This window comes from Mya arenaria, chromosome 5 (assembly GCF_026914265.1).
Source record: "Mya arenaria isolate MELC-2E11 chromosome 5, ASM2691426v1".
Classification (NCBI taxonomy): domain Eukaryota; kingdom Metazoa; phylum Mollusca; class Bivalvia; order Myida; family Myidae; genus Mya; species Mya arenaria.
This window is the reverse complement of record NC_069126.1, coordinates 34,298,650-34,313,211: the sequence shown is the minus strand read 5'-3', so window position 1 is coordinate 34,313,211 and position 14,562 is coordinate 34,298,650. Positions and strand designations below refer to the sequence as shown.

Genomic DNA, 14,562 nt, shown 5'->3' with positions numbered 1-14,562 from the left:
TGCTGCGCAGTCCTATTTAATTGTACAGTGCTCTTTCAGTATTGAAATAACAGCAACATTTATTTGGAAATATGCGGTACTTTCACTGTAAATTGATTTTTAATTTGATACGGTCTCAAAAGTATAGGAAAATGATTAAAAGTACACTGAGTTCGTCCTCTAAATAAGCATACTAAACACTCTATATGTCATTTATAATATGAATGACAGTTATCGGGCTCGGGCCCTGTCAAAGGCTTAGCAACAGTTTTGTTACCCACTTAACTGAATAGTTCTTGAATAGTACGTATAAATAAAATTAACCTGCTATACCGTGGCATAATTTCTGCGTCCCCTTAAAATCCTAGTTCATTTAAATCACGTTGTTTGTATATAAATATTCCTATTTGTAGGCACACCACCTCAAGACAACAACACATTAAAATGGTTAGTTTTGTTCTTTTTGATACCATTTCTATTTTACAATACTCCCAATATAAAATATTTTGCTGTCTTATAATTACAATTCATTGATTAAATAGTTTTCTTCTTATTCATATAAAATTACGCAGCTTACAAGATAACCGTCATAAAAGTAGAATTATGGAGACAGGTTTCGATAACATTTTACCAATTACTGATGAAACTCCAAAGTATGAAGAAGAACAGAACTTATACGGAAACATACAGACGAAGGATGCTTTTTGGAAGGCTTTAACAATCAAAACACTACGGGATACAGTACGACAGCTAAAACGTGATCCTGTACCTTTGTTTAAAGAATTTTACGTAAGTTCGCCTGTCAACCAGGAAGAGATACATTCAAAATTGATACAAGTCAATAAGTACCATAACAATTTTTTTTCCGTTTAATATTCATTTCAAACGTTTACGTCTATATCAATGAATAAAAACATCGGTCACTATCTATATGACTTATATTTGTTCAATGCTTATTTTGAAACAGTTAAGATAATAATTATGGAATTTATGGCTAAAGTTTCTTATATTCATGCCATTATTATGAAACTTAGTTTAATTTATATCGAAAGTGGCCGAGGGTCATATACTTTTGTTTTTCAGACATTGCAAATGGACTTAAAATACGACACAAAAGAAGCACTGAAGCCAAATAATGTTGCAAAAAATAGATACAGAAGTATCTACCCATGTTAGTATCAAGCTGTTAACCTTTTAATGGCACTTTTTAATGTTATTTAAGGCCGCATACATATTTATTCTTTTTAGTCCATTTTACTGCTTATCAATATGTTTTCAAATACGCACTGTGATGATTTATATGTTTGCGATAATAAATTTATCAGTCATTTCAGACGATGCAAGTAGAGCGGTCCTTCCTTTCTTAAGAGGGGATTCAGACTCTGATTTCATTAACGCAAGTTACATTGATGTAAGTGCCTTTTTTTATCTCAATATTTGCTCAATATCTATGCAGCGTATTGAGTGCATTTGTTCATGTTCGTTTTTAAAATGAAATTAACAACCCAATATTTCAACGACAAATCAAAGAAATTTTAGGGCAATATTTTGTTCCGTATGTTTGGACACGATATTTGTCTGCGGTCGATAAGTAAGTGTCAACACATCCCTTTCTGAAATGACTAAACAACCAATATTCATTTGGAAGATCAACTTTGCAATAGGGTATAAAATCTAAAATATATATTTGACAAAATCATGATCATAATCATTTGATATTAGTATTATTCATTTTATAATACGTTTCTTGTTCATTTTTCGTATATCTTCATGGAAATCCTACGGTTAGATAATTAAATGTGGGTACACTTTAATGTTCAGTGCCATCAATAAATTCTAATATACTGATTCAATACAGGGATACTGTAAACCCAGGAAATATATAGCTGCTCAAGGTAAATAGCCACATTTGTTTATGAAATATTTATTGAGTTCTTTTCTTACCTAATACCATAATATCAAAGGTATATTTATTTCAAATTGGAATACAAACTATTTTGTTTACACCCTTAAGATTAACATTGTAAACATATGGATAGAAAACTGTTCATTTTCAGGACCTCTCGAAAATACAATATGCGATACTTGGAGAATGATTCATTCGGAAGATATCAAAATTATTGTCATGGTTACCAATATTATGGAATTCGGGAAGGTATGTTGAAAATGATGCACTATTGAATGCCTTTATTTGTCATTAGTATCCTTCCTTTGAAATCGAGTAAACAATCTTTTAGGTATTTGCCTGTGCAATAATTGGATATAATAGTGTTTGTTTGGCCTTCAAAGCATTAAACTGTTTAGCTTGGCTTTAAAGCTGCATTCTCACTGATTGGTGTGGAAACCAGTTATATAAGGCTGCTGACAATAAAAAGATCGCAGATTTATATATTTAAGTTAGAAAAATAATGTTTTATACATTTTTCTTAAACCGTTAGTTTAAGCCATAAAACCTTAATTTTCGAACAGATATATGAATATCTGTGATCTGATCTTTTGTCAGCAATCTTTTATCATTGGTTGGTAGACATTAACGCAAATATTTGCCCTTTCCAAAACAAAACAAAATACAAAAAGTTGTAAACACAATATATCTGTGAAAGCGCAGATTTAAATTTGAAACATATGAGTTTTTTTATTCTTGTTTTCTGTTGTTTTTTTTAAATTTAATATATACAGTGCATATAATATTAAACATAACGTTATTATAAAAACAACAACAATTTAAACTGTACAGGCGACGATATATCCAAAACGTAGTCAGAAACATCCTATAAAAACCCCGTGTGTCATTTAAACTAGTTGTTTTATCATTCAACCTGTATGTATACAATGTCGTGATAACAATGGTAGTAATTAATACTAAACCAATCAGTTTAAGAAATGAAGAATTGAAGATGCATTTTTAATATGAATTAAGTGTCCAATGTTTAATTGCAGAAGAAATGTTTCAAATATTGGCCAGATGATCGTGCTACTTACGGAAAGTGTAATGTCAAACTTGACCAAATTGAAGAGTACGCTGACTTTGTTGTTAGGCATTTCACATACAACATGGTAAGGAGAAGTTTCTTCACACGAATAAGTTTTAACATCCGATTGCAATATATTTCTCGTATATATCTGGAAGACCCAATATGCAGCCATCTGACAACCTTAGTTTTAATTGAATTATTGAGGCAAAGAATCAGAGCCACATACTACAGTACATCCTATAACCTATTTATCCTGTATTGCGTCTGTATTATTTGTGACTGAAGTATGCGTTTTGTTCAACTTTTTTTACAAAATCTTTTGCAGGAAGGACCAAGATTCGAACGAAAATTGATTCAGTTTCAATACACATCATGGCCCGACATAAATGTACCAGGGACGGCTTTATCTTTAGTGCAATTCTGGAGAAAAGTTCGACAAAGCGAACTTGTCGAATACACGCCATGGATGGTCCATTGCAGGTTGCTATCGCTCTCTTTATTACTCATTGCTACATGCATTTCTTGTTGAACAGTACCATTATCATCTATAATCTCTGTTTAATTTGTACCAGGATGTTCTTTTTTAAATGTGTGCATTACAAATTAATTAAGGTGTTTATGAAGGCCTACCTGCATGATTCAATAAACTAAAAAAAGACTCTTTTTTCGAATCTTAATTGTATCAGGTATACATTATCTGACCTTGTTTTTATTGGTATCCGTTTCAATCATGAATGAAGAGCCGTTGGTTTAACTTCAGTGCCGGTGTAGGAAGGACTGGATCCTTCATTGCAATAGACTACCTCTATGAACAAGGAAAGGTTGATGGGAAACTGAATATTCCAGACACTGTGAATGTTTTAAGGGAGCAACGAATGAACATGGTACAGACAAAGGTTAGAAACATCGTTCAATTCGATCTTAATATATAAAGTTGCCATATTATCTTAAAACGGAGCTTAAGTCAATGTCTTAATTCATATTCTAGGAGCAGTATCTGTATCTTCATGAAGTTATTACGGAACTGCTAGACCCCATTGGACAGATTGTCAATCCTGAAAAGGGTATGAGGTTACAGTCAACTGTGAACGAATACAATACACTGAACAAGGAGTTTAAAGTATGCTCATTTTGTTTTGATATTATATACTTGTAAATCTGCTGGATACATGATTTAGGAGCTACATAACTGTATGTTATTTTATTTTTTCTTGTACTACTGGACATTTTATACATGCAAATTATTAGTATTTCCTTAATTTACGCACATATAGCATATATTTATTTGCACTTATAGGCAATAACAGAATCGATCGTGAGTGTGAAAACAGTGGAAGGCGACTGTGATTTGAACAGAATGCCGGACGGTCTATTACCGGAAAACATATGCAAATCAATTGATAAAAATGTCATACCAGGTATGTTCAGATAAGAAATATATTAAGTAATATGAAGTTGAAATAATAGTCTTTATCATTGACAGTCTGGCTTAATATACACGACCTCACTTGTAACAACATAGCCGTAGATTTAAATCTATACAACCCTACGATTATTCTGCCGTCTGAGCTAATAAGTCATAAATGATTTATTTAGATATTCTGATATTTTCACTAAGTATATGATAGATAATTCTGGAGTTAAAAATGACAAACAAGAATCATACATTATGGACTAAGCTGAAGTATTTCTACGATGATCTTATAAGAAGACTGAGCGTAAGCAATATCTGCTTTGCCATTTGACCTGGGAATTACCTATTCGCAGACTTTTCATGAGAACCAAATCACTTGTGAGAAAACGCAAAAAACAGAGCTTTGAAATTAAAACTTATCATAGCTTTATTATATTATGTTTCAGATGACATGTACAGACCACTTCTTTCGTCTGGAAATGATTTCATAAATGCTGTGTATATTCCGGTTTGAAAACAATGAGCATATTATATAGATGTATTTAAAAGTTACAATAAAGTTCGCCTAACGAGCAAATAAACAAAACATTTATAAATTATAATGACATTGTATGTTACCCGAATTGTATGCAGAAACCGATCTGTTATACAACGAATATATATATACTAAACCTAATTATTGTGACAGCATTTATTGTGCATTTGTGACTCCAATGTCTGCACAGTCACTGTAAGCATTTTTTTCCAAATTTCAGACTTACCGAGAAAATGAAAAGTATATTGTGACGCAGTTTCCGTTGCAAAATACTGTTAATGACTTTGTACGGCTCTTGTGGGACCACAACATTCTGGATGTTGTTTTACTTGACGAAGAAAACGAAGAGGTATGTTTACAAATCTGGTTGGGGATAAGAAATACAAACCCACAATAAATGAATTTATCAACAAATAGAGTCTATAATCATTCGTCTACAAACAAGTTGTGACATAAAGAAACTCATTTTGTCTTTACAGCGTCATTGCTATTGGCCCCACAACAAGAATCCCCTTTGTTTGGGACCATTTGTCATCAGTCTTTTATCTGTGGATGATGCAACGAACTGGACTACTCGAATAATAGATATAACGCTTGCAGAAAAGGTAGAATGTTATAGATTTAACAAACACAACAAGAACATTAGACCAGAATGTTTTCCGTATTTTATGTACATTTTGACACTTTCTTTTGCGCAGCGTCAAAGCAAAAAAACGGTGGTACATCAGTTCACAGCGTGGCCTGATGTGAATCTTTGTGAAGAAGACACATTGGCCAACTTCCTCCAGAAGATCAGCAGTATTGCAGGACCTGTTGTTGTTCAATGCCAGTAGGTGATATCCTTCAAGAGCTTGGTCAACATCTTGGTCTCGATATTGTATTTTTCTTGCCCAAAACAAGCATTAGACAAGGACGTTTTTGTCTTACGTACATGCAAAAGTAATATGTAGTATTTCGTTGATTTTCATTGCAAGATATAAGACGTTTCTTAAAAAAAAACGTTTTGAATATTTGTTGCTTTCAGCGATGGGTACTCGCGGAGTGGTCTGTTTGCAGCACTTTTGTGCACTGTCGACCGAATAAAGACCGACAATGAAGTTGCAATAGCGGACACGGTCAGGCTCGTGAAACAACGGCGCAAGGCGGCTGTTACAAACATGGTAATCTCGACTTTGTGTAATTTATAACGGCGGCGGCGATGATGATGATGATGTTGTTGTTGATGACGATGATGATGATGATGATGATGATGATGAAAGTTATCATAATGTTGATGATTATGATGACAATGTTAATGATTATGATGACAATGTTGATTTTCATGATGATGATGATGATGATGATGATGATGATGATGATGATGATGATGATGATGATGATGATAATGATGTTGATGAGTAAATGTGCATTTTTTCTTTGCAGGAGCAGTACACATTTTGTCATGAAGTAGTCGTTGAATACCTTAAGAGAAGAGAAAAACATACGGAAGAAAAAGAAGATCAACAGTACGTAAAAATGACAAATCCTGCTTTCAAACAAGAGATTACTGTACATAAAAGTGGGACAAAGTGATTCAATGTGTTAAAGTAGTTGCATAACCATGGTCGTGTTATTACAATCACAAAACTAGTGATAGAGGACAAATTTAAAATTGACTACTCATGATCATATGAAAACCAAGACACAAAATACGTGTTTTTAAAGAGTTAGTAATCCACAGTGTCATAATTCATGTTAGACTCCGAAGGTTATTTTTACTACTTGATTTGAAATCTTGTTAAATATCAGGTATCACATGTTGTAAATAGAGCGTTATTCCATATTGATCTGTATATGAATTATATTTACACTCGAGTCCCGCTTTTAAGGAAAACACTTTCCGAAGAAATATGAAATGGCTGTTAAACCAAAAAATAGATACTAACAGAAATATAAAATGAAACATTCCTGAGACTATACGTATTTCCTCCTTTCTTTTGTTACCAATACAGAATGCAGCCATCGGGTAGACTAGTTTACATCAGAAATTTATTAAAACAAGTATTTAAGTTTTAATGATATTTCAGTTACCATTCGCTTTAATATATCTTTAGCTTTACATCGATTCTCCAAAACCCGGTGTTCATACTTACCGGTCTAGTTTTTTCTAGTATTATGTAATGAATTACATGTCAGCTTACATAAAATAAAATTAGTGATAATATATAAACATTTTAGTGATTACATCAAATTACATGTGGTATTAACAATTGCGGTTGTACAGGTTTTTTTGTACTTGATGTTCAAACAGATTTATTATTCTTGATTTTAATTTGACCTTATACGCATCTTTAGTCAGGGTATCTGTCTTATTCGCTTCAAATTTGTGTCTAATTAAAATATTGTATTCCATATACCGCAAACTATTCAAAGAAAATTGGTAACAACACAAGCTGATTGTGCGACCTCTCTCGTGATGTACAGCTTTTAGCACGACTTGTAAATTTTTTACAGAAACAATTTATATGGCATACATGCATTGGAATTCAATTAAGTATAAGAAAATTGCATATGTATATAATGATATGATAAGATAAAACAAAAATGCATTATTACTCAGTGAATATAGTACATGTGGTGAAAATTTGGATGGAAACTCTCTTATTTGTAGTATCGTTTGCAACATTGTGTAAATATTATAATTTGTAAATTTATATTTCATATGCTATATGCTAAACTCCCTCTATAATGCATATTACAGTTATTTTAAATAATATTTAGTATCTTGTACAGTATGTTATAGATTAAGATAAAATAAAACATTATGTATATTTAAGTTGAAAATGACGCCATTTGAAATTGCTTTGTTCATAATTCACATCATATCAGCTAGTATGAAGAACTTTCTTATTTTGCATATTTTGGTAGTTATTTCGATACATAAAATGTACGAATGTTTGTATTTTCTCGCTAATATGAACAATATTCGGTTTGGTGGCCTTCTGCAGCCAATTGTATAAAAATGGTTTATATTTTGGTTTTGTCAAAGTTAGCCGAAATGTTTATTGATTGGTAAATATTGATCCAATGATTACTGTTGAACATTGTGCTTCTGTGAGCAATCTATTTACAAAATAAAATCTTGATAACATTTCCGGAAATTTCATTGTTTGAGTAAAATGCCAATTATATTACCACACTATCAACTTTGACATATATTTGTTTACAAATGCAAATATATTTCTTTTCAAAAAAGTTCAAACCCGTTATATCTGTGTAATTCCAATGAACGTTGGACAATTTTTAAATTCATGAAACAACTGTTACTAACACATTTATTCATCAAGCGTTTGTGATTTAGCAACACCGCTTTTTCCTACTGTTTGTGCCTAGTAATGTCATATACGTAATTTTCACAATCAACATAAGACCTGTATTCAGAAGATAGATATTAAAATATACTTAAACGTCTAAATCGGTGATAGCTACGTTGTGAACAATTGCTCAGAGCCGTGTTGTGCTTCGATATGCCCAAAATTCCCGCCATGTTCTATCGCATAGTGTGTGTCGTGTTTCACTGTTCTGTTTGAGACACAATCTATCGCTTATTAAAGTCCAAATTATCATCTTCATTGCACCTTTTTTAAACCTTTTGCCATTCCCTTTTGCATCAAACATACCATTTAGAGGCTCTATAAAGTCAAGCCTATATACAACACTCATATCTGTGACCATTTAGTGTTTAATTAATCCCAAACAGGTCCTTTCCGAGCGAAATCAGTGACCAGTAAATCCCATTGAAGCTACAATCAAGCGGATCTAGAGCCAATTGTTCTACTGAATAGCAAGCTAGCTCTTGCACATCAAAACATTACAAATCTAAGCAATGTGCAGGTCTTTAATGTTTTCTCAATACAAACTAGACAACATATTGACATCCGTCAACCCTATTCAGAGCCAAACAAATCTATGTGTAGCTTGGCCTATTTAGTACCAAGTAAACTACATTTTTGGTGACCATAAAGCGAATTCAGAGCCAAACGAATCCTTGAGCTGCTCTAATTAAGCGTAATAATTGCCAAAAAGACCACATCATACACCATTTAGAGCCACTCAAATGCATGAGTAAGTCTAATTTGGACGACATAGTGCTAAATAGACCATCCATTTGCAACAATCACGCCAATTCAAAGACACACAAACCCATGTGCAACTCTCGTTTAGACTACTCAGTGCCAAATACACCACAATTTGGCAACAACAGAGCCTGTATAAAGCCAAACAAACCCTTTAGCCTACTCACCATTGTATTGAAGTATTGTCGGGGATTAATTCATTTAAACCTTTTTTGCTACACAACACGCACAGCTTTGATCGCTGATGAGGTAGACTGTCATTCTTTCGCCGGTCTGTGGAGGATGTTTAGAAAATAACTTTGTTCTCATGTTTCAAACATTTAAAAAAAGAGTAATGTATTTATTTTGCAAAATAATGTAGAAAACAGATTAAATTGACCAACGCTTACGCTTGATAAAATATGAATAAATATGACCAAATTACATATGATGAACACTTATGTAGAAAGAATGCTCTTAACTCCTTATTATACAATTAGGATTGAAAATGTCTACACTCATCTAATATATGGACGGTATAACTTACTGCTTTGTTGCGTTCGTCGTTCTTTATGGTAATAATCTTACGTTATCACCGTCAGCAACATAGGCGTTTTTTTTGCATAAAATTAGTCTTTGTCACGTTCTCCAATTCAAATTGAAAATAAGTTAATACTTTAAGTTGATCAACATCATTATAGCAAATCGTGCATGAATAACTATTTTTAACTTCCATCAGATAAGGCATGACTAATCCTGAGTTAGTTTTATCAACATTTGTCATGCCTGCAAGACTAACACAAGGGAAGTTAGTTATACCTTAGCCATGTGTACTTGACTAGCCATATGCTAGTTCAATCAGCCTTAGTCATGTGTGCATGACTAACCCTATGCTATGGAAGTAATATCAGCCTTAACTACCGATGCATTATTAACCCTAGGGAATTTAGATCCGTCTTCAGCCATTCTTGAATGACTATCACTATATTATTCCATGAGTCTAGCCAAGCTTGCATGAATATCATTAGGGAAGTAAGATTAGCCTTCGCCATTCGCGCATGACTAACACTGTGTTGTTCCATGAGTCGTAGCCAAGCCTAAATGACTATCACTAGGCTAAGAAATTTGGCCATGCACGCATGACTAACTCTGTGTGTGTTATCTCAGCCTGGGTCATTTGTGAATGGCTAACTTAAGAAAGTTGAGCATTTATAGCAATGGTCAAAACGTTTCTTAATTTATACATTGCATTAACTCCCTTCACATAATCAGCGTAAAATTTGTTTGCTCGTATCTTTATCTTTATTCCAGAGTTCAGGATAATTCAGACATTTCTTTCTTCTTTTTTAGATTTGTCAGATCATTTGTTTTTATTTCGGAATGAAACAAATAACAGCCTGTGACAGATAATTAAATTGGTAATGACATAAGTTGTTGGCAAAACATTATAGCTTTGTCCTTAAGTATGTTCAACTGACCTAACATAAAATACCAAAAACATTCAAATGTTGACATTTGCGTTGCAATTCTTTTATTTATTTTCTACATAAACCCGAATAAGTGCATATAAGAATCTGTTAGTCTTTTGTCGTTCTTTGTTAGGAAAATTAATAAATTTACTATGCTTAAAACCATTCTGAAAAAATTGTTTCCAACATGAAATAGACAAGATATATTTGTTGACTTTAGTGTAAGATCGTATTTTATTTCACGAGTGTCATAGAAACACAGTTTATAACATGAAATTACTATTTTGAAATAATTTCCTGGTGGTTCAAAAGCCAGGTAGTCATTTTTGGTTAAAGGGGAGTAAGTACAATTGAACTGAAAAGTAGTTTTCAAGTTGATACTTTCCCTTTATAGTATTGATAGAACGAGAGTGCACTTTCAATTCAATTCAAAATAAACTTAAAATTCAAATTGAAGACTGTTTAGTTTATCTACGGTAACAAACATGTGATGGGTTTTCGCGATTATAACAGCGATATAGATAAATAAAGAAAGGTGTTTCTTTGGTGGCAATTTGTCAGTAAAAGATTCATGGGTTGTCTTATCGTCAAATGGAAGATACAATGTCGTGATGTTAATTGCTATAATTAAGGATTGCCTTAACTCATTGAATTAAAATTATTTTTTGCAAATTAAAACTACCTTTGTCTTAAAGGAACATCCTCCGATGTTACACTTTACAGAAGATGATTGGTGCATAGCGAGAGCATGCATACAAAATATAGATTATACATAATATGTGTGTTTATATGTAAAAGAATGGACACAAAAAACTCATTGTATCATTTAATTCTGCTGCCGTTGATGTTGTAAAAAGAATTCCTTACAATGGGCTGTTACAATTTTGGATTTACGTATATCTTCTGGTAAAACGTTCCAAACGCTTCCCTTATGCAAACTAGTGTTTCTTGTTTTGTCTTTTATAATTGATAGCCAAGTCAAGTCAACAGTTTATTGGGTAATTAAAGGCCACTTGCCTCAAAAACATAACATACATGAAAGGCAAAGTTTTCGTTAATGTTCATATTGCTTTGTGTTTATTAACCTATAAAATCTTCTAATTCAGTATCATTAGAAAACTAATTGAATAAATATTGCCATCGTATTTTATTATATTTACAACATATAAAGAAAGCATGGTATTCACAGTCTCAAACAAAAATATTAATATTATCTAGACAAAACCGACAAACGCGTTGTTCTCTTGGGATATTATTATGCCTACCAAATTCAATTAACAATTTATGATTTGAACATCTAAATTTGCTAAAAGCTAATTTGTGTTTGTAAGGTATGTCTAAAGATATATGATCGATATCTTGTCAAAAAGACTATCGTAATTCATAAGTTGTATCATAAGATATCATGAAATATCGAAATGATGTCTCGTATGTAATTCGTTGTAAGATTAAGTAATGGTATATATACCAAGATAGCTGTTTGATACTTGCAACGGTTTTCAAATTTAAGCTATCCAAACTTTTCATGTGATAGTTTCTAGTAGGCTTAAAACGAATAATTTTCGCCGGATAGTGTTTTTTACATGTGATTGTTTTTCCCTATACACTGCAACAATAGTCAAACATTAAAAGAAGTACAGTTATTGTCTCAAAATAGCCTGACTAGAATTATTTTGGTCAGTTATGCAGGTTTCGTTGTTAAGCGCGGGAAAATGACGTGGTTTAGGGGATTATAGTGAGCGGTGGTCCATTCATTCGAAACTGCTCTAGGGGCAACATTAAGTTTTATCAAATTTGTGTGGCCTTAACATGTAAGTAGAATGTTTTAATGTTGATATTTTATATTTGTTAAGTAGAACATGTTGAGATATATTAGTTGTCTCATGTTTTTACATGGTTTCCTTACACATTTAAAAGAAGAAGAAGATAAGCGAGGTTTTTCCTGGACCGACACTGTCGGCTACAGTATCCCATATAATGATATTCGATCTTATCTTTTAGCATGCGTTACTGATTCATATTCAGAAACATATGTTTTTCGTTAGGATTGTGACATGCTCAGTTTGGGGGTGATATATGTATAATTATGTACACGTTTTTATAATATAACATCATGTATGACAATACGTAAGATTGATTGTATGGCATTATATACATGTAAGGAAGTTAATAGTTATAGAACACTCTTGTGTTTGAATATTGTGATAACTGTCATCCACTTGTATCTGCTTTGCCACAAATAAACTCGTCTCGTCAGTGCAAACGGAGTTGCTAGTTTTTGGAAGGGTGTGTTGAGACTATATGACTTATAAAACAGTGTTATCATTTGATCAATAAAAAAGAAGTTGAATCTTTTAATGAGGCTATCTTTGAATTTATATCTTGCAAGAAAAATAACTTGCAAATTCCATACAAGGATGAAAACAATAACATTTCCAAGCAATTTCTCTGAAGGTACATTATCGATAAGGACGTCGTTTACATATAGATAAAAAGCATTTACATTACTTTAATTTGAAATTGATCCTTACAACATGCATTTGATTTTTAGTAGATGCACTGTCATATTGTTTGTTTTGCACCTCACCGATACGCTGTTCAAATTTATTTGTAACGTACGTTTAATTTCTATATAATTCAATATCAGTGACATTACCTTTGAAATAAAAAAAAACATATTTGAATGACATGTATGGCGGACGATGCTTCACTTTAATCGAAACTGGTTGCATCCTAGCATGAACCCCTGAGGTACACCAGACTTAATACATTTCGTGAATACTGAGCTCTTTTGATAACTTTACTGTTAACGTAGTTGGTTTGTATTTCATTCAGATGTATGGTTTTCGGTTTTCTTTAATCATAAACAATGACATAAACGAAATCTTATGGGTGAATAATCGTTTTTAACGTCACATCGGTTTTACTTCATGCTCATCAGGGTAAATCACAAGAACAGTATGCCGTCGTTTTAATAGTAACGAACACGTCAAAATTATTGATGCTATTGTTTCATTGTTACTTTCGGCTGAGCAACGTGGTTACAATTGCTTTATTTGAGATTCATCTCATTTAGGTCGACTTATTAAACGGAAATTAAAACATTTCGGCTCGGTCTTCGATCAATTATCCAAATGACTGCTTAACGGTAGTTATCTTGTACTCTGTATAAAAATTTAACATCCCAAACATAATACATGAGGAACGAGGATATACTCATGCATTAATTTAATTACGTACACCATGATTTGAATTTAAAAGTACAAACAGGGCATGAACCAACCATGGTTGACTAAATAATTAGTAAGTAATTTTCGCAAATTGTATACATCTTTTTTGTATTAACTTTCCTACTTGTGTTAAGCGGGTTACTGAATGGTTTAATTAGTGGAGATTGTAAACAGCAGGGAAATAAATAATATTACGAATGGATATAGATTAGTTTGAATTAATAACTCTCGTGTAACAAAGGGCAGACTTAATGGTAGGATCCGTTAGCTTGTTTGATCACAACAAAATAGGGTAGACTGTTTCAAAGAAATTAATATAAGGCAAAAGATTGAAATTGGTGTGCGTATTAGTGTAAGTTGTGATATGTGATATATTATATAGTGTGATGTTATGGTGAACTAAAGTTTGAAACATGATAGAGGGTCGCTACCTTGAAGGTTGCGTGATAGCACTCTTACTCCAAAGATTCCCTAATATGACCTGAGTTAAGAATCCTAGAATTGAGAAGGAAACAGGAAATAATAGTCAGAGTTTCAAGTTAAATATGGACTCATCCAGATACTTGAACAGGGACTTTAGAAAAGGGATTTAGCAATTGGAATGTTGCAAAAAGGATTTTGAAACAGAAAGGGAAGTAAACTTGCTAGAAAGTTCGAAAGAACAGGAAAAGTCCTTTGTTGTGGAAGAGGAGAAAATGACTTGATATTTTGATGTGATTGAGGGTATATAAATTGAACGTGAATGAGAAATCGCTAGGAAAAAAACAACATAAAATAAAATTAAGGATAGAAAGATAAAACAGAATGACAAAATATGGAAAAGCTAGAAATTCTTAATGAAAGACTGAAAGAAGATAATCAGACAT

The 14,562-nt window shown here is 32.5% G+C and overlaps 1 protein-coding gene across 1 annotated transcript; it reads left to right on the top strand.

Annotated features, from left to right (window-relative positions):
* Positions 1-396: 396 nt before the first annotated feature.
* LOC128234081 (receptor-type tyrosine-protein phosphatase alpha-like) lies at positions 397-6,857 on the top strand. Its single transcript, XM_052948071.1, has 17 exons — positions 397-426; positions 552-768; positions 1,063-1,150; positions 1,314-1,390; positions 1,838-1,874; positions 2,037-2,134; positions 2,920-3,036; positions 3,280-3,434; positions 3,715-3,850; positions 3,943-4,074; positions 4,252-4,372; positions 4,815-4,876; positions 5,124-5,252; positions 5,383-5,508; positions 5,602-5,732; positions 5,928-6,063; positions 6,326-6,857. Exons 2-17 carry the CDS (start codon positions 583-585, stop codon positions 6,473-6,475), a joined length of 1,881 nt encoding a protein of 626 aa, XP_052804031.1. The 5' UTR covers positions 397-426; positions 552-582; the 3' UTR covers positions 6,476-6,857.
* The last annotated feature ends 7,705 nt before the right edge of the window (positions 6,858-14,562 follow it).

Coding starts and splice junctions, on each gene's coding strand:
- LOC128234081 (XM_052948071.1), top strand. CDS start 583: ATGGAGACAGGTTTCGATAACATTTTACCAATTACTGATGAAACTCCA. Junction 2,135..2,919: donor ATATTATGGAATTCGGGAAG/GTATGTTGAAAA, acceptor GTTTAATTGCAG/AAGAAATGTTTCAAATATTG. Junction 4,877..5,123: donor TAAATGCTGTGTATATTCCG/GTTTGAAAACAA, acceptor TCCAAATTTCAG/ACTTACCGAGAAAATGAAAA.